A 22,220-nucleotide genomic window follows, 5' to 3' on the forward strand; every position below is an offset into this window, starting at 1 on the left:
TATACATAAATGCGCGTTATACACAACGTTTTACGGTAAACAACCAAGCTATGTTATATGGATCTCTTACACCCATCTGCTTCTTCCTGTATTTGCACGATGATGATCTGAAATATTAACTGAATGATGCGATATTCTTAAATCTTTTTCTTAAAATAAAGGATATAGTTGACACGTGTTCGTAATTTCATTTCATCGTTCCTAAAAAAAGTTGTAACTCTGTTGCTCTGGTCTCCTTCCTACCATTTAGATATTAAATGGTTATTGAATCCAATGCATTTTAATACCCTTTTATTATTGTTTAAATTGTGTTGCAATGCTATGAGGTTTATTTTTATTAACACTTATATATATCATTAATATTTCTGGGACAAGTGTGAGGTTTAACGCTCTAAAACCTGTTTAAACCCCCAATGCTTTGCATTAACCGTTCCAAGGCTGTTGCCCAAGCTTTATTCCTCTATGTGTTTATGTTGTTTTGTATTGTGATGTTCGTACTGTTAAGGTAATTAGTTACTTGCCTTATATAAAGGACCAACATATTGTTTATTATGCTAATGCAATACTGCTCCAGCATCTGGAGTTTCACTAGTTAATATTGGTAGACCATGCTATTTAGCATCTCGTGCATACATCAAGTAAGAAAATATGTCTTTAAGTATGAGGTTTGGGTTAGGACAACTTTTCTCAAAGGAAATTAGTTAAGAAATTTTAATTAAAAGTAGTGTTGTCCAGCGCTAGCTTATGAAGGTTCCAACAATTTGTTTTTATTTACAAGCACGTCTCTTAAACAGACAATACGATGAAGCTGAGAGTGTCTTCTACGAATAGCTGTGCCAGAGGACTACACTTTGCGCACTCTAATTAATATGATCTCCAGTCCAACGCTTCTTGTATACATTTCACTCAAAAATAAAGGATCCATCCTTCACGTTTAGTTGTACTGAAATTGACAATGTACATGTGCGAATAAGCAATTAAAGTTTGGTCTCAAACTATACGTTTTTGTATTAGTCTTTGACATTTCTTTTGGAAATGGAAAAGATGACAATCTACAAGTAAAGGCGAAACCAAGCTAGACATGTAGCCCTGTATTATGTCAAATCAACAGTTATAACCGAAATCTAAATTTACGTAAATAAGGCAGGTATTTACTGAAATGAAAAACATCTTACACAGTTTAACACGACTGTACAATTTGGTGTTGACCACTGTGGCTGTCCATTATTAATATACTTAATGTATTAAAAGATCCTAACACTTACATATTTGTTTTCGCACGTCAAATTATAATAGAAAAATCCGTCATTGTGCTATACCATTTCTTCTCCAAATGTAAGGTCGTCACAACGTTTGCTGTGCCCAAATAAATAGCATGACTTGGGTGATGCAATAATGCTCTTTCAAACACAGGTTTTATGATATAAATGGGCATGTTATCAGCAGTTCGGCTTATGCTGTTCTTATCTTGTTTGCTGTATTATATGTAAGCTAGTTTTATTTAGATATTTTATACGGTACAAGCCATTTAAAAATCAATTTCTCTTTGTGCTTTAATGTGTATACTAATTATTTATTTCAGATAGAAGATTTTAAACATTGTATTATTTTTATTGACACTATTTTATATGTATCGATTATATTAACAGTAACCTATGTCCCTTTATACTCCCATTTTGGTCTATTCGACACTTCTTAATGCAATTTTCTGTAGTTTTCATATTTGTTATATATTTTCAGAGCGAAAGGAAAAGTGAAGCCAAGAAACACCGTGCTAGTTTTTGTTTTGGAGTCAGAAAAGCGGTAAGGCAAATCAACACTCTTAGTGGGTGTTTTTCCAAAGTTCATACTGCACCTCAATTTTTATTCCAGATATTTCAGTTATTTTTCACATCATTTTGTGCCGTTTAAAAGGATTTTTCCATTAAAAGGAATAGAGCTATACCTCTGTTTACCGTATTGCATATTTGTTCTTACAGAAAGTATATATATATATATTGATTTATTTTCTAATTACGTAATACTTAACCATTTTTTTTATTTGATTGCATAACTGTATATAAGATAGAGTGGGGACACATTATTTGTTTTTCACACAGAATACTATTGTGAATAATATAAAGTCGAAATTCTAAATAGAATAGTAAGGTAAGTCTTATTAAAGAAACAATTTTTAATTGGCATCGGAAGATGGGCACAGCAGCACACATGAATTTGACGACTTGGCGAAGTTAGTTTCCCGTGAGACATAAGCATCAAGCACGGCTGCAAAACGAACCATTCTTCAACAGACATCAAGAATGTACGACCCGATGGGGATGCTCAGTCCAGTGACTGTCTGTGCAAAAATACTTGTACAAAATCCATGGAAGAACGGCTATGACTGGAACACATCACTAACAGTGGACATTGTTGACAAATGGTCGTCAATAGCGAGTGACCTTAATATCGCCTTGAACTCTTCATTCCAGCGGATATACTTAACGAGCCAGACAACTGATGATAAAAACCATCAGCCGATACGCTTGGGCTACGTTGTTATCGTGCATGACGACTTCAAACCGAGACTTAAGTGGACCCTGCTGTGGTAGACGAGCATCTCACCAGAAATGATGGAATGACGAGGGCCGAGCGCCTCCGTACATCAGGTGGAATCACCACCAGACATATCGTAAATCTATACCCGCTAGAAGTAGAATGTGACGCCAACTGACTTTTAATTGTGTGCAATAAAGTTTTTAACTCTTTCCAGTGTCATGGACATTTGAAATTTCAAAAGTACAAGTAGGTTTGATTAATGTATTTAAATACTCATAATGTTGTTAGTGCTTATAAAAATTTCGCGGCCAGAAGAATGTTGAGAATTCGGCGCGATGACGTGTGACGCCGCCGTTGGCGCGACGTCGTGTGACGCCGCTGTATAACGTCATATACATGTACGATATATTGTTATTATTGTTTTTTAATATACATTTATGTTTGGAGAAAGGACGCCTTTTAAACGTAAAACACAACCCTAGCATTACTTATCCTTGTTCAAGTAAACACGCTTCTATGCTTTATGACTAGGAACTCGAACATGTGTTCGAAAGTTGAGTGAAACTCCAAGACGTCCATTCTATTTTCTTCACAAAACTCACTTGTCGCAAATCAATTTCTATCCATAAATATTTATATTTCAGGCCGAAGTTTCTTTCATACATTTCTGTCTTTATACACGAATGTGTTTGTGCGCTTATCTCAAAACAAACATATGAACTGGTTAATTTACATAATTTATTAGTATCATAGTTAGGTCTCAAACTGTCACACACAAGAACTTGTCGAAACAAACTTAATTTAGAAATAAACATTACAAGATACAAATATTTAACAATTCTTGCAAAAATGAAACCATCATCAACGTGTCCTTTTTTAATGAATGTTAAGTGCTAAGCCAATATGTTTATTAACTATTCTTAAGGACGTTCGCGGCAGTTAAGTTGTACGCATATATTTTTTTTTGTAACACCGGTTACGCAATCAGTGTATGCTTTTTCGGATATTCGAATTAAAACGGGATGCATATTTAATAATTCGACAATAACACATGACAAAGCTGGGCCGGACGTCTATAATCGGCCCGAGGGCCATTATGAGGCTGGGGCAGATTTTAGAAGTCCGGACCAGCTCTGCATGTGTTATCGTTTATATTACATATCGTACTGTTTGAGTCATTAACTAAAATTTATGCATAACCCGATTCTCGTAATTTAATGTTCATTCATTTGATTACGCAATTCACGACGTGTGGCTTAATTTCTGTGAAACAAATAGCTAGACTCTCTGGATTTTAGGACAACAATTCGGTCGTGAAGGGATTTTATTTAACAGTTAAATACTTTTAAGCATCAAACAACCCCAAAACTTATTTCAGATTTTGTATTTGTCATGCATAATAGGGAGCTGCGAAAGAGTACAATTATTGTACTCGCTTCGACACTCGATTTCGTAAATCGTGTCTTTGGTGACAGTGTTTAGCATTCGATACACTCGTTTTAAAACGTGTGATTAAAGATCAATATAGATAAAAGGATTGAATAACAGGGATCGTTATTAAACAGTTTTGTAATTGTATTATTATATGCAACGGATTTTAGTTTACATCGAGGTTCGTGTGTATTTTACTATAAAGTTTGCTGTTTGACGAAGTACAACATGTCAAGAGGAATCAATTTAATGTACACATGCGTTTCAGTTTCTATCGATATTTGTGTTTTCCATATTGTGTGCTTCGTGACATTTTAATTACATTTGATTCTTGCGCTGAGTTTTTCTTTAATTTTATTGATCACCGTTAGCTTAGACTGAAAGTGGACGCCATTTCGTTCAGTTTCATTTTTTTACACGTTGAAATACTTTATACACGACATGCAATTACGTGTAGCATACCGGAACTTGATAAGGACCGAATTCGCACGCCGGGTATGCGGATACTTTGATAAAAGATGGCACTTCGATACCAGATAACAGCAAAAGCCACGTGCGAGAGGTGAGTTCTTCAGCTTTTTGCATTTATGTTCCGTGCATTTGGTTTTTAGACACTTAATATGGTTTGGTCTATTAATAGTACAGTACTTCGTATTGCGGAGCAAAACATTCGTGGAATAAAAACTGTGAATTATAATAAAAAAAGATAAAATTCCATCGATAATCATCATAAATTCGATGATTAGTACGTATTTCAACAAAATAAAAATACTTGAAAAGAAATTAAGAACGTGTCAACTAATCGAAATAAAAGATCAATATGTCCATTAATGTTAAAACATGTTAAAATTTAGTTAACTAACGTGTTTGAGGAAATTCAAATGTTTTAAGAGTCGGATGACAAATTTTCATGGACACTTCTTTTACCGATCATCTCAAAGACAATGGCACTTCGATTCCAGATTACTCGACACTTTTTACCAGATATATCACACTCTATTTAGTGAATCAGAAATGCAGAATTCGCTGTGGAATACTGTTACAGTGACCAGGCAATAATTAAAAATGTATGTACTGACGTGAATTAAAAACGAATTACCTAAACATGTTCTTATCCTTTTGGAATATGATAACGATTTTGTATAAATGTCAAAGACACACGTGAAACGAATTCGATATGTCAGATGAGTACAGTCTATAAGACCATAAATTTTCCAGTTTTCGAGTCACCCAAGAGCTGGATCTTCGCATAGTACACGAGCTTAAACAATTTTAAATTTCATTTAAAATGTAACGCATCATACATATCGAAAATGATTATTTAAAATTGTTTTACATCGTTTACTATGCAATTTTAAATGACATTCTTTGTAGCGAAACGGCTGAGCTAAAGCATTTATATTTATGTCCTAACGAAGGTACTATGGCCATTTACTTATATACAAGATAACGTTTCATGAAACATCACTCTGCTAAAACTGCACTTTAGAGCTTAATTTCAGCTGCGATGCAGGTTCGAAATTCCATTTGAACTTTTTGGCTCAATGCCAGTAAATAAAACGAGAGCGCCGATTCCGTTGAAAGTCCATTTGCAAGATACAGGGAAGTTTCTGCTGAAGTAACTTTTAAAGGATTAGTTGTCTGAATGAAAATGTAAAAGACTATCAACAAAATTTTACTTGAAATATATTTCTTCAGAAAATAAGCATTTGAATCTTATTTAACATTTACACTTATAATAAAAAATATCTAAATTAATAATAATACGATTTTTGAAAACGAACAACGCAATTGGTTATATTTTACATGTGTATGCACTTACGTTATGCATAGATTCCCAATGTGTCGCGCTTGACAATGCAAATTGATTCGTACTTCAAAATGTTTGGTAAGAATAGCCATAATATACATAAATGCATTTCAGATAGAAGATAATACTCGGTTCAGAGTGTCCAATTTGTTGAAAGTCTCTGTTATCAAAAGTGCCCTATATCGGGAATCAAAGTATCCGCAACTTCGTGTATACCACCTATTAAAACATGTTCTATCTTCGTTTTTATTTCATTTAATACTATAAAAATTTCAGTATTTGAAGCACAGTGATTACTCTTCATGTTGGAATATCAAACAATGTCTTGCAATATGTCTAAGTAGTTTTATTTTGTTGAAATGTTTACTGTTCATCCAGTTAATGCTGTTTTCCGACCGAATTTTCTATTTTTTTTGGGGGGTGGGGAAATCTACTATTATTTCGTGATCTTTTTTTTCCAATAGAAAAGGATACACCATTTATAAACTCGACCATGCGCCTTGTCTAAAAAAGTAATCGTTATGATATAACTTTTAAAAAAACTGATGAACTTACCTCTTGCGCGTGGCTTTTGTTGTTATCTGGTATCGAAGTGCCATCTGTATCCGCATACACAGCGAGTTCTGGGAAAACATCAGCCTTTTAAAGACTAGTGTGTAATGGGTTCTCAATAAGATATATTCGTCGAACATTTGACAGAACAATGATCCCACTGATATTGAGCAAACAGGATCGGATATTTAATTGTGAAGTGCATTTTCAGTCAAGATGTGTTAGAAATAAGCATTTATTAATTGACTGGGAGTTGTGTTTTGTCTCTGTGTTCTTAATTCTTTGTTTATAACCCATGAGCTATTTGGGTAAGTTGGGATAAACTCTATACGCGGGAAGGTATTAAAGGTTAAAGTTTAAAAAAAATACTTTAAAATAAAAAAATTCTGTCGTTGATATTGATTTGAGGTTGTAAGATATGAAATAAAATTTTAATCATTATTATAAATGTACACAAAGAATTACATTATTTTCAACAGTTTTTTTTTACTTGTGTGACAACTTTTGTTCTTTAGGGCATATTTTCGAGGTGAACTCACACGTTGAAACAGTCGTTTTACAAAAAGCTCAATAAACAAATAGCAACGGTCAGTCTGGATTTTGAATTCAGCAAAGATGTATCTAGCAAAAAGTATGTTATATGTAATATAAAATAATTTAAACTACCGCGTATGTCCTTAAAATGTATTCCGTACTGAAAAATATGTGAGTCATAGTAGATTTAAAAGTAAAATACTGATATAAGTAATATTACATTATAGTGGCGTTTCAACAACTAATAGATTATTATAATTTCAAAAACTCATTTAAGATAACAAAGTTCATGTGAATAGCGAATGATGTGGTAGTTAATATTTGTTAAACATAAACGTCATATTTGCCTTCTGTAGTATCTCTATTCTAATGCAAACTTTGTTGTAGTATGTAAACGTTTTCCTACAAAACGCAATTCTTTTGTTGAAAATGCTTTTATCGTACACGAAGTGTGAAGATAAAATTGATGTTCATATTATTATCCCTAGCATTTTCAATAATATATTACTGCTAATATATACATTTTTGCATACACATGGGATCCCGTAAACTGGTACAGGCATATCAAGAATCACAATTTATACTGTTGGTATGTCCTGGTAAGTATATTGCATACGTTCTGTATTTACAAATGTAGTTGAATACGTCATAAATATACTTGTGATGATCTCGAATACACATGATTAATTATTTGTATGTTCATTATATTAAAATGTACACTTGCATTTGCAAACAGCAATACATTTGTCAAGTCACGTCAAGAATTACAAAATAATACTATATAAATGCCTTTTTCTTTTCTATTAAAGTCTGTTTTGTTTGTGGTGCCGAATAAACGTATTTGTCTTGATCTTGCTGCACAAAGTTTGTCACTTCAAAATTACAATTGATACCGTTTAAAAGTCCCTTTGTATGTATTTTATACATCTTGGTTTTACTTGCTTTTAACCTACTGTAACTGATTTCGCTACATTACATTATATGTGTGTTCAATTAAATTAAAATATTCTGTTGCATTGACATAATAAGTAAATTGGTCAAGTCATGCCAAAAATTACAATTAATACCGACGATATGCCCCTTTAAATGTTTTGTGTACATCTTGTTTTTAGTTGGATGCTGTATTAACATGCTTTTATTGATCTCGCTACACATTGCATGTGTTTTAATTTAATTTTAATATACGTTTGCACTTGCATGCAAAATGCATGCACAAATATGTGTTTTCACCTGTACCATGTACGTGGTTTCCACTGGTGTTGTTTTGTTAATTGTATTTTTTGTAAAAGCGACCCTAGTGAACTATTGTTTATATTAAATTAAAACTCATTAAACGTTTGGGTAAATGTTGGCAAAATCTAGGTATGGAAAGTCATGTTAATATAAAAATGACTTAAATGAACTTTATTAATTTTCAAAAGATGAATTATGGTGCTTTTATTTTTGTTTAAAATTTAATGAAAAAACATTAAAAAGTGGATGTCAAAGTAAATCAGCATTATATATATTGAGAGAAATAGAGGTTGGGTTCCACAGTTTTCTCATTGTTTTACTCAATTTTTACTTTTAGTAACTTATTTGTGAATTGTTACCATGCTGATATAGGCTTGTTGTTCAATCGCGAATAAACAATCAACATCAGTAATGACTTATGATTTGTATTTTTTTATTTTTCTATCCACATATGGTTCATGCATTTTTTAATCGAATTCCAGGTGTAACCAACATTTATTTAAAACTGCAGCATATGTCCTTAAATCTGAATCGGTGGTTTGTTACCAACACGTGATTAGCGATTGTCCAATTAGAATCAATGATTCGTTACGGGCACTTGCTGGGCTCAACGTAATCATGAAGTGGTACATTGCCAGTAAACCGGTAGTAAACGTCTTCAGGAACCTAGAACAAATGAACTCACGTAATTAGTTTATATACGAAACTGAAGTGATATCAACGTAATATGTGAGTGCAAAATAGTATACTATTTATATGACAAATCACCTCCGAATAAACCGGCTTACTTTATTAAAAGTCATTCTTCTACTTCAATTACAATTCGTGTACTTATCAAATATATTGGATGGCGTGGTTTTACTTAAGATGAGCCAATAGTCAGCTTTATCGCTAAACATCACTAAGCCATATCGCAAGATAAGTAGGACGAAACAATCAACGTTGCTAAAAAAAGAGCACACATATTAAAACTGGTTCCTACTCGTGAAAGAAATGAAAAACTGCGTTGAACGCCTACTTTATCACTTAACAGAAATTGGGATTACATTCCAAATAGACCGGACACCTTCAAACTGTCTCCAGTGCACCATGCAAATCTGGGCTCGGTGCTTTGCTGCTGATCGAACCAGTCTACCACGGTCTTGTTGGTCCAGTCCGCATTCTGAATCATCTACCAGGTCTAAAAGGTTGGTGGGGAAAACAGTGACAATGATTCGGAATTTGCTTGGAATCCGACAATTTTGTCTCATAATGCAACACATACATATACACTATTTCCAAATTACTATTTTTTCAGCTTTTTTCTATTTATGAACGTTAACTTAATGGCAAGTTAAATGTTAAGCACTTTTAAGTATTGAACGGTCATATATCTATAAATATCATTTTTAAACTGTCGTTGAAGGTCATTTAACGTATATTTATTTCGTCTATCTTATGTTTATGTAAATGCTCATGTTGTTTTTACTTATTGAGCCTTTTTCTGAGAAAACTGGGTTTAATGCATGTGCGACTCTTTCCGCTTAAACTTGATTTTCGGTAAGGAGGGACTTCCTTGAAACTAAAAATACCGTAAAAGCGGAAAGTGTCGTCCCCGATTATCCTGTGTGGACTACACAGGCTAATCTAGGACGACACTTTACGCACATGCATTAAGCCCAGTTTTCTCAGAATGCGGCTTATATTATTTATTCCGAATGCGTTGGTACAGTTCCTTTAAAAACAGAAATAGGTGCCTTCGATTCCGCATCGACACCGTATATACCATAGTTCGACAACGACATGCAGTTTGCCAATGTTGTTCTCGGGTAGTAGTAGTAGGCAAACGACATGCACATCTCTTCTTTAGTTTTCAGACCAACCTGTCATAAAAAACGCGTTATCTAAAGTCGGGGTTTTTAGAAAATTAATTTTGTTAATCGTAATTTCTACAGAAATGTTACCTTGCCATTGTTAAACGACTCGCTGGTTGTTTAATTTATACGCATCAACATAATCGTTGTATTTTGGCCGGAAAACATCAAGACATCCAAAAGAACTTATCAAGAAAAATAAGATACTATTCTGTGTTTGTTACCAAAACTGGCTGTGTTTTTCCAACGGTGTTATAGTGACAATCTACTCTGAAGCTGTCACCCTTGAAATATAGAGGCACATATAAGTTTGACAAAGCAGTTTTATTTATTGAAATGCATTTTGCTATTCAAACAACGCCTGCAATTATATTTAATGTGGGAAACATTGTATTGCCACATTGCGGCGATGCTCAAGAGGAGCGCTACACTTATTTCAAATTAAAAGAAGTAGAAGAAAAGAAGACTTGATCAGATATTAATACGTTTGGTATAACAAACTAAACAAGGGACAAAATTGTCACAAAACCAGGTTTTCATTGTGAAAAAAAAATCTGATAAAGGGAGAAAACTCAAACTGAACTTTTGAAATGAACAAACAAAATTAACCCCCTTTGTAAGTTTGTTTAAAAAAAAATCTATTTTTAGTCGTGGCGACCTTGACATTGGAGATATTGACGTGATTCTTTCGTGCGACACACCGTCCCATGATGGTGAACAAATGTGCCAAATGATTTCAAAATCTATCAATGAATGACATAGTTATGGCCAGGACAAGCTCATTTATGGCCGTTTTTGACCTTTGAACTCAAAGTGTGACCTTGACCTTGGAGATATCGACGTAATTATTTCGCGCGACACACCGTCCAATGATGGTGAACAAATGTGCCAAATGATTTTAAAATCTGACAATGAACGACATAGTTATGGCACGGACAAGCTTGTTCCGCCCGCCCGCCAGCCCGCCAGCCAGCCAGCCAGCCCGCCCGCATTCGCCAATCTAATAACCAGTTTTTTCCTTCGGAAAACCTGGTTAAATAGTCGTATCTCTTGATGACATTACTATATTAAGCATAACATAGTGGTAGGTTAAGTTAAACATAAATTTAGCATGATATATATAAAGCATGAATTGTGCTAATCATACAATATCTTTAGCAATGCGCAGTTGATTTCCTAAACAAGATTTTGACCTATCGTAGCTTTTGTGCATGTTTAAATGCTTAGAAACTACGAACTGCTTTAAAAATAATGTCTACTTGGTATGTTGCTAGTATAACATTGTTATGAAAATAACCTTTGTTTTGTATTACTTTTTTGTACCCAGGAACTCAGTCTAAACTCTTAAGAAACTGTTGCTTGCCGTATTGGATGACTACACGAGAATCACAATTACAGGGGTGTCATTGAGGTGAAGATTGAGGGGAGGACAATTCTGTAGACTGATTTTGACTACGCGAATCGCGTGCATAACGCATTGACAAACCTTAAAACAAACATTTAAATAAATACCATATTTCACTTATTAACAAGATTTATGTAAATACTGTGTGAACGGCGATCTCTTCCGGTAATTTCCGAAGGTCCTGAAAGTTGAAATCGTAATTCGGATCGGTGATAGGCAGCGGAAGCTCGCGCCCTCCCCGGAAGTGACATGTGGTGATGCGGACACCAGCGACATGCGAGTGCTGAAGGAGGCCAAAGATCTTGAACTCCGTAATGTTTGCTTGTGCCATGCTCTGAAAATCGGGTGAAGAACAATACTTAGAGACTTATTAGTTTGTTTTGTGTATTGTCATTTATTTTGTAACAAGATAAAGGCCTTTGCAAGTGGATGTATTAACTTGCCATTCTTGGCAACCATAGCCGATAGCAACCGCCAAAGGATTTGATTGGCTCCGAACACAACTCTATGAAATCACTGCGACCACATAAGGATGGCAAATTCAAATATTATTTCTTTTTTAATATGATTTGAAGATTAGTTCTTTGTTTGTTGTACATGTTGTATCAAGCAATAAAAGTAGACCCCATTTGAATAAAACAATAAAAATACGCATGAGAAAACGAAAGTATTGTACTTATCCGGTCTTTTTCTGCCTATCTCTTGGGTCCGATAGTTGCCGTTGGCACCATTCCCAAATATGGATATTTTTCCAATTCTCCAAAAAAAATATCCCAATTTCCGACCGAAATGATGGAAGCCGGAAAATGCGTTTCCCGGTAGGTATCCTTAATGACATATCGAGCTATGTATTTTATTTGAACTTCAAGCATAACAAAGTCTTTTTTTTATCATACACATGCTCACGTTAGCAGTTGACAATGATTATTGCTTGGAAAAAAAACAACAGTTTTATACTTTTCTTAGCATTTTTGGGCAATGCCTAATTATTAAAACATTAAATTTAATAAGACAAAATCAGAAAATTAATTTCCCAAATAATTATTTTGTCGATGAAAATTCTTCCCAATTTGGAAGATTTCGCGACTCGAAAAATCCTTTTCCCCAAATAGACAGAAAAAGGCCTGCTTCTGAATGCTGAGAGTAAGCCTTGAAACCTTATGGGAAGAAACCCGCTTCGAGGAGATTAAGCCGATAGAAGTATTTTGTAAAAGCATTTTGAACATAGTTTTTTTCCAGAAATTAACAGCTATCCTAGTTAAAACAAAGGTATGGAAAGTATAGCACCTTATAATTGAAGTAGATATAACTTAAATTTATAATAAGACACAATCTGCCGCTTTGAGTATAATGTTTCTGCACGATAAAATGCATATAGTTTATAACGCTGACCGTTTTGTGTGAGTTAACTTGGATATATAAAATAACACACAATCTGTCTTTTTGAATACATGTTCTTTCACTTCAATATTATTGTAAAAAAAGGAAACACCACAAGCTAACCAATTGGGTGCAGGTATCTCGACAATAGCCTCTGGAAATAAAGTTGCTCTGGCCCGGGGGTATGACCTGTCTGAAGTTGACCGAGTGCCCCATTTGTAACATTCCCGCCTCTATGGGCCGCAGCTCCGATGTCAGAGTAATGCGAATGCCTTGGGAAATTTCATGGAACGTTAAATTAACGAACATAATTATATATATTTTCATTTTTAATTTATTTTCTATAGATCAAAATAGTAAACAAGAACAATACATGTTCACAGAAAAAATGCTCAATGTTGACGATGCTGCTGCTGCTGATGATGATGATGTCTTGTTATTGATGATGATGGTGAAAAAGAATAAGACAATAATAAAAATAATAAAAATAATAATAATAATAATAATAATAATAAATAATGATAAAAATATTAATAATAAGATGGTTAAGCTGATGCTGATACTGAAGCTGATGATGATGATGATGATGATGACGACGACGACGACAATAATGATGATGATCATGAATATGATGATGACGGGGATGAGGATGATGATGGTGGTGGTGGTGTTGATGGTGATAATAATAATGATGATGAGGCTAATGATGATGATATTGATGATGATGATGATGATGATGATGATGATGATGATGATGATGACGATGATGATGATGATGATGATGATGATGATGATGACGACGACGACGACGACGACGACGACGACGAAGACGACGACGACGATGATGATAATGATGATGATGATGATGATGATGATGATGATGATGGTGGTGGTGGCGGTGGTGAGGATGATTTTTTTACAAATCGACCATAAATGTTTTCGTAGAAATTAAGACTTGATTGCATTTTACCCCATATTGATTATTATGGAACCTGAGTTATCAAGGATATCCGCTCTTCCAATGGGTGTGTCATAATGGGTCTCCATCCGGTAATAAACCGGATCTTCAGGTGCTCCGAATGAGAATCCGACATTGAGCGGGAAATAAAAAGCCTGTTTTGGCAGAAACTGAAAATTAAACGAGCCGCGCTTTGTGAAAAGGGTTTTTTATGTATGTGCGTTAAGTGTCGACCCAGATTAGCCTGTGCATTCCACACAAGCTAATCAGGGACGACACTTTCCGCTTTCACGGTATTTTTTGTTTACACAAAGTCTTTTCTTCGCAAAAATCCAGTTTAGGCGGAAAGTGTCGTCCCTGATTAGCCTGTGTAGTCTGGAACGACACTTAACGCACATAAATTAAACCCAGTATTTTCACAGAGCACGGCACATATAATACAATTCTCTTTTTATTTAATTTTCTGTTTTCATGCTTTAATCTTAATTTGAAAGCCCATTCCTTTGTTAGTATTAAAAAAAATTCCCGAAATAAGTGACTTAAGAACAGTCGATAAATCGCGATCAACTGATATAATTGTGTCATAAACCAATACATTATGTATTGCTTATCTTCTTTAAAGCGACATCCGTTGATTCTTTTAGTCAAAAGAGATTACTGCAAGAAATTTACACAAGACTGAAATTAACCCCATTGCGATATACTGACGAAAAGTTCACAATCTAGTGAGCCAATCACTTATCCACATTCCAATATATCAATTGCTCGTTTTGCTTTGTCATTGTTATCAAACATGTATTATCCTTTAATATGTTTATGCATTTTTTTCTGGACTGTTCCAACAAATAACTGATTAAATACCAAACATCACAATTTGCATGCATATCAAGTACAGTATCGAGACCAGAACTTAAGAAGTTTAGGAAATATACTGAAGTAAGGAAAACATTACAATGACAGGATCAGAACGACTTAATGTTATAGCTCGTCGAAAGTATCCCTGTGGACACAACGCTGAGGATATCTTCAGTTAGCCGTTGTTGCCGTGTGATTTTTTATTAAATATACGCTAGACCGTAAACATGATATAAATAGTAGGATCGGGTACCAGAAGATGTTTACATTGACACTATTATATATACGTCATTCTGGGAAATCTGGGCTAAATGCATTTGCGTAAAATGTCGTCCAAGATTAGCAAGTGCGATCTGCACGGGCTAGTCAGCGACGAATATGTCCGAACAGGCATAATTTTTGTTTAGAGAATACTTTCTTTAAACGAAATATTCCATAAAACGGAATGCTTCGCACCTGCTTCGCCCCTGCTTCGCCCCTGCTTCGCTCCTGCTTCGTCCCTGCTTCGCCCCTGCTTCGCCCCTGCTTAAACCGTGCAGAATGCACATGCTAATCTGGGACGACACTTTATGCACATGGATTAAGCAGAGTTTCCCCATACAGCGGCTCATAAATACCTCTCCGCCAATGGCCCAGGCCAGTATGTAATCCTGGCAGTGAGGAACGGTACCTTGCACCTCGACAACAGGATGTGGTGAACGTGTTTCTCGTTTCCGGGGGTGATAATGGGCTCGTACTGCAATGTTGACAATAGACGTATCTTCAATTGTGCTTGAATTATCTTAAATTACGTCCCTTATTGCCTTAGGGCCTAAACACATTTGACCAATTATATACACTTTATAGTACGTTTCATCATAATAATAACGATCTATATGGTATGTGATTCGGCATGGACTTAACGGGCTAACTTTGTTTATACCGTCTGATTGGTTGGACATTACACACATTACATCATTAATTTTTCGTACTGTAATGTATTTTGAATTGCGTTAGACATCGTAAACGTCCCCTTATGTCTTGGGGTACAAACCCGTTTGACAGATTGTATACACGTGATCGTTCGTTTGATCGTTATGATAACGACATTGAAATTGAAATAACGGACCAGCTTTGTTTATACAGCCTGATTAGTTGGACACACATAACATAACTCCGTGATACGATAATGTGACTGTAATGAATTCAATGTTCTCAATTAACTTGTGTGTGCGTGTACAATTACTAAGCATTTGCATCACTTGTGATCTTTTGTTTGAGTCATTTCCCGACGAAGAGTAGATGCTTACACATGTAAGTCACATATGTATTTGGTACACAGCGTAGGTTAGATTCTAGTCATCGTGTATCATCACTCGGACAAAATTATGGCACTTACGAACACGTTCATTTTTAATGGACTGTTTTGAAAGATATTAACTGGTATATTACCATAACTTCTATACTTGGTAATATTAGAACAGTTAATGCTAATGAATTAAAATTCTTACTTTAAGTAATTTATATTTATTAACAAAAAGTAGTTCCTACCTTAATCATGTGGTTTTTACCGAGAGGGGGCATGATAAATGCTCGATATATGTAAGTAGTGGTGTCGTTGGGAACCATATACTGAAATTGAAATGTATGGTCAAACTATATTCGAAATAAAAAATGTAGTATAATAGTTATGAGGTAAGGCAATATATTATGTATTATGAACTATTTGTATTGTAATTAAACCATGTTTTATACGATTATTTGAGTTATCACTTCATGCATGTCTTTATACCAGTATTTTACCCCCCCCCCGAAAAAATGAGAAATAAAAATAAATAATTACGCTACGAAATTAAAGCGAGTTTTCCATATAGCAGACCATTTAAATAAACGCGCTTATGCAGCAAAGTGTTAACTATTTTATACGTTAATACGTATGCATAGATTAACACATCCTTACGTTCAGATTAAGAAAATCGAAGTGCTTAATCTTCGTCTCAGCGATAATGCCATCCCCTTTGTCCGGATTGAGCAGGAAGAGGCTTTTGGTGCCCCGTGTGTGTACCCCACAAGATGCTTCGGTCGTTTTGCGGGTCTTCATAGCCGAACGCGTATATCACGCGGATTGTGCCATTCTTAAATGAACGAGGACGGTGTCGATAAAGGTACGGGAAAATAAAAAAACTGAAAGCATAAACAAAGTGCTGTAGGTTTTGAAAATTAACAGCTGACACAGTGATGGGTCGCATGGGCCATCATACAATTTATAATGGTTGTGAAATGTTGAAAAATTCAAGCGCTAAAGCGTTTAAAAAAATAATTCCAGATAAGTCAACTTAACGAAACTTTATGTGGTACAGTTTTTTATGTTCAAACTGTAGGTGGCGTAAATGCTGGTACGCTGTTCGTGATATATGGAATCTTTGAATAAAAAGGTGAATTTGATCTCCGATTTGTATTATATTGTTCCGACACTCAACATTTTGGATGTGGGACACTGTAAGGTAAGGATCGCCACAATATATCAGATAGTTCTCATTGGATTGAATAGTCTGATTTTTTTTACTTTTTAACATGTTGATTACATTACAAAAAGTCATAAAGACCTGTACACCCATTCAAGCTCCCCGGACTTCGATTCACACTGGGAATATGTTGTTAGACAGGGAGTGGAGAAGGCATTGACTAACCTGTCACCGTCTCAAGATGTTTTTGTTTCACCTGAAATGGTTGAGTCTAGTATAAATCAGCTATCAAAAGGAAAGGCCTGTGGTCCCGATGAAATCTACCACGAGCACGTGATGTATGGCAAGAACATTATCGCTGAACCATTATCACGCTTATATACAGTTATGCTGCGCAGCGGTAATGTACCTGACAAAATGAAGGAAAGTGAGATTATTACACTATTTAAAGGCGGGCGAAAGCGGCGAGACCAGCCTAATAATTACCGAGCAATTACACTATCGTCAACGCTGCTAAAGCTTTATGAATCGATTTTATTAAGCCGGTGCAAGGACGGTATACTCGCTTCTATCAGAAAGAACAGAACAGAACAGAACATATCTTTATTTAACTCAAGTTACAATTGCAACATATGAGTATACAGAACAATATTGTCATATAAACATAATTTTCACATGACATGGTTAGATAAGATCTACTAAGAAAGATAAGTAACATACATTTTCCTATGTATAATTATTTAGGGAATTGGAAAGGGGGGTGGGGTGTCCAGTTGATTTTTGACCTAGTTATTGGACTTTTACATGGGCGTAGTACATTTTAAATGTATAGTAACCTCAAATATTGAAACAGGCTATAGGTTACAAGCGCGTAGAGAAGTAATGACGGGTGACGTAAACATGGCCACGTGAGTTAATCAGGTCAGTGCAACAGGCATGAGAGTTGTGTTGACATATGCGATTCACGCTTGTTTAACAACTTTGGAGTTTTTTTTTTTAAAGCATGTGGAATAATCTTGTGATTTTTACCGGATATATCTGTGAACATTCTTCAATGATTAACCAGAGGCACCACATTTGGACCTGTACATGGGGTGAGTTTAATATTCTCATGTAATTGATAATTTGTAGCAGTCTAGCTAGGATACTGCCGGAAAGGTAGTTATGATGTCTGTACAACAAAATTAATTGAACATGGTACAAAATATTACAACCTCGATATTGCAACAAAACAAACGGCGGCTGAATGCACAATAGGTAAAGAAAATCAGTACATGTAGTTCTTAATATGTGTCTTACACTATAACAAGGATGCACTGTTAAAAATACCTGCTATGCATGCGCATAAGTTTATGAGCAAAACTTAAATCAACAATAGTATCATAGAGGTATATTACAGCACTTGTGACTATAGGATGTTGTAGTGCATAGGCACTTGAAAAGATGATCATGCTATACAACACATTGCGACATTTTCTTGCAAAAATTAAATAAAAAATAGTATCATAGTGATATATTACAATACTTGTAACTATAGGATTATTGTAGTGCATAGGCACTTGAAAAGATGATCATGTTATACAACACAGTGTGACATTTTCTTGCATTGAGAAGTAAAATTAACTATGCGTGTACAACTCAATTTATATAATATGCTGCTATATGCATGGAGGAGACATATAACAATGTTTATAAATTAGTGAAGTAATTTTTAAGTACTTGAAAATAATTAGATTATCTAGAAACTGTATTCATTAGTATTTGCATGAATTTGGAAGTGTTTTTTAATACAATAGTTGAAGAACTTAATAGTAATTCTGTGTATGTTAACATATTTGGTCTGCAGAAGTAATATTTCTTAATATATGTTTTCCTATCTGACTCAAAGAATGGGCATTTCAGCAAAAAATGGAATTCATCTCCTACATCATTAAGATTACAGAGTGTGCTTTTTCTCTCTGAAAAAATCAATATTTTCCCATCTACCGGTTTCTATTGGGAAGTAATGATTGCCAGTTCGAAATCTTATCATACTTATCGATTCTTTATTACTTAATTTCAGCAAATAACTTTCAAGATTCATATTGTCTTTTATAAGTGAGTAATTTATACCCTTACTAGTGTTAGCTAGAGATGTATGCCAACTTTGGACATTTTGACCTAAAAGGATATCCTTTATTTTATATTTAACAGTTGTGTCCCTTATACCATTTTGATGTAGCCAAATATTATTTCTCCCAGTGTCAACTAGTATAGATTTAACTTTTTTTATCCATTTTGACTCAAAATCTGGCAGATTAAGCATATATTTGTAAATCCTAAAAGCTATTTTACTTTGTTTTCCTGTAATAAGTCTATTCTAATATCCTATCATTCTGCTCTTAATAGTGATTTCAATAGGGTACCGACCTGATTCAGCGTACAACATATACAATGGTGTGCTTTTTCTGAGATGAAGTACTTTTCTAATGAATTCACAGTGGATTTTTTCTACAAGTGTACAATCTTCATATCCCCAAATTTCTGAAGAGTATGTTAAAATTGGTGTTATAGTATTATCAAACAGTTTGAATATTAGGTCAATTGGTAAATTTAAATTGTAAATACGTTTATACAGTAAGTGAAGAGCTTTTCTAGCCTGCTGTGCAAGATGTTTTCTGGTTGTGAGGAAACTGCCAGACTTTGCAAAAAAGGTACCTAAATATTTATAGCTTTTAACAATTTCTAAGGCTGTATCGCCAATTTTAAAGGAATAATTTCTGTCTACTCTTGTCCCAAATATTAGAACTTTAGTCTTGCTTATGTTTATATTCAGATTCCAAGTATCACAATATTGAACAAAATCATTTAAGCAATTTTGTAATTTAATGGGGTCTTCTGCTAGCAATACTGTATCATCGGCATATAATAGTATTAGGATTTTCAAGAAGAGCTCTGCTTCATTTTCAGTGTGTGGAAGATCTATTCCTGAGTTACCTCTATTTACTAAAAATGCTTCTAAGTCATTTAAGAATAGTGAAAACAGCACAGGGGAGAGATTTTCACCCTGCCTAACTCCACAGTTGCATCCAAAAAAGGGGGATTTTTCACCATTTAAGGAAATACATGATTTGATATTAGAGTACATGTTTTTTACTATATTAAAAAAATTGCCATTGATATTATTTTCTAGTAATTTTTGCCATAGCCCTACCCGCCAAACAGAATCGAACGCTTGAGAAAAATCTATAAACAAGCAAAATAACTTCTTTTTTTGCTGTCTAAGTCTTAATATTTCAACAATTGAGTTTAATGTGAAAATGTGATCTAGTGTTGAGTAGATTTTTCTAAATCCTGCCTGATTTTCAATAAGTATATTATTATCTTCTAGAAATTTATTTAGCCTATTATTTAATACAGAGGTAAAGAGTTTGCTGACACAACTCAATAGGGTTATTGGGCGGAAATTTTCAGGGGCTTGTGGGTCGCCTTTATTTTTATATATAGGGATAATAGAAAGTTACAAGGTGGATTTCAGGACGGGCTTGGGTGCATAATGACTAGCTTTAGTCTCCGCGAGTGTCTATACTATGCAAAGGAGCTGGGATCAAGTGTTTATCTATGTTTCCTGGACGCTCGTCAGGCCTTTGACAGGGTATGGCACGATGGACTATTTCACAAACTCTTATCAATTTCCGGTGTTTATGATCCTGATCCAGTCATTGATACTAACATCCTTCTCGCACTTCGTGAAATGTATCGAAACTCAACAAGCCGCGTTCGCCATCGAGGATTGATCTCGGAACCACTACCGATCGGGCAAGGAACCCGTCAGGGAGGCAAAAGTTTGCCGCTGCTGTACCTTATCTACATAAATGGCCTGATAGAGAATCTTGAAGAGAGTGGTGATGGCCTGTGCATTTATGACATAAATATGGCTTCGCCTACTGTGGCCGATGATATGGTTCTAGTATCATACTCTAAAAATGGACTCGAGAGGATGCTTAAAATTTGCTATGAATATGCAAACAGGTGAAGTGCTCAGTACTAGTCTATAATAAGAAGACTGAAGAGACTTCAACCTTCTATCTAGGACATGATCGTCTGCCCGCTAGCGACAAGTATACCCATCTTGGTATTGAATGCAACTCTCTTCTGACCACTAATAATGCGATTCATGATGCATGCGTACGACTGCAGGAAAAAAATAAGCTTGTGCTCAAAAGGGGTAGCGCCTGAAAGACTGAGTCCACCAACTCTCTTAACGATATTCAACTCATCTGTTATCCCAAAGGCCCTATATGGCTGTGAGCTATGGAACAACAACTCGCAAAGTGATCTTGTTCAACTTTCTATTGCACATAACTTTTGCCTGAAACACATGCAAGGGTATGACAGAAACATCTCAACAGATTATTGCCTGTCAACCGTTAATACCGTTCCGATATCAAATGAACTGGAAATCAGAAAACTAACATTTTTCGGCCAAATATGCAGATTGAATCCTAAATACCTAACGAAAGATATCTTCAATAATAGACTACTACGTCACATTGAACTAGAAGGCCAATGCATCGGATATATTCCTGATGCATACAGGATACTACAAAAGTACAAATTAATGAACGTCTTACGATCATACGTCCAGGATGGAAATTTCCCCACAAAGCGACAATGGAAAAAAATAGTTGAGCGAAAAGTCGTATTGAACACTACGAACGAAATACAGAGTCGCATCAAAGGCAACGATCAATGGGGAGTAACTGTGCATGTAATAGACTCCAATAATTACTCCCCTTTATGGAGAGTAGCAAAAGACAACCCAAGAATAATTAACGTGTGTAAAACTATATTGAATAGCATTGGTATGTTTGTGTCGATACAGTGTGTACGAGAATGCAGACATTGTTGCCTGAAAACCGTTAATCTCGTCATTAATAAGTTGTGTTATTGCCACCTGTTGGAGGATAAGCGAAAACATTTATGGACAACTCTAATTGAATGCATCGGTATAACGGAATTTTCGCGCTTCATCCACTTAAGTGGCTTAGAACAAAGTGCATCGTTGCTGAAAATGATATCTGAAACTGTTGACTCATATTTTGTGCATTTTAAATTGTGCAAAGCTTCGTTTAGCATCCCGAACTAGTGTAAGACGCTCTGAGCCAGGTTTTGTGTGTTTTGTTTCTTTGTTTTTTTACACATATGTTGACATGTCTATCCAATCTATATTAGTGTATCTTAACAC

The 22,220-nt window shown here is 34.9% G+C and overlaps 1 protein-coding gene across 1 annotated transcript in view; it reads right to left on the reverse strand.

Annotated features, from left to right (window-relative positions):
- LOC127871876 (DBH-like monooxygenase protein 1) overlaps positions 1–22,220 on the reverse strand; it is a 47,226-nt gene that overhangs the window by 21,650 nt on the left and 3,356 nt on the right. The window contains 5 exon segments of the mRNA XM_052415178.1: positions 11,499–11,690; positions 15,220–15,285; positions 16,080–16,160; positions 16,489–16,591; positions 16,593–16,663. Of these exon segments, the coding sequence (XP_052271138.1) occupies positions 11,499–11,690; positions 15,220–15,285; positions 16,080–16,160; positions 16,489–16,591; positions 16,593–16,663 (513 nt within the window).

Source organism: Dreissena polymorpha, chromosome 1 (assembly GCF_020536995.1).
Source record: "Dreissena polymorpha isolate Duluth1 chromosome 1, UMN_Dpol_1.0, whole genome shotgun sequence".
Lineage (NCBI taxonomy): Eukaryota > Metazoa > Mollusca > Bivalvia > Myida > Dreissenidae > Dreissena > Dreissena polymorpha.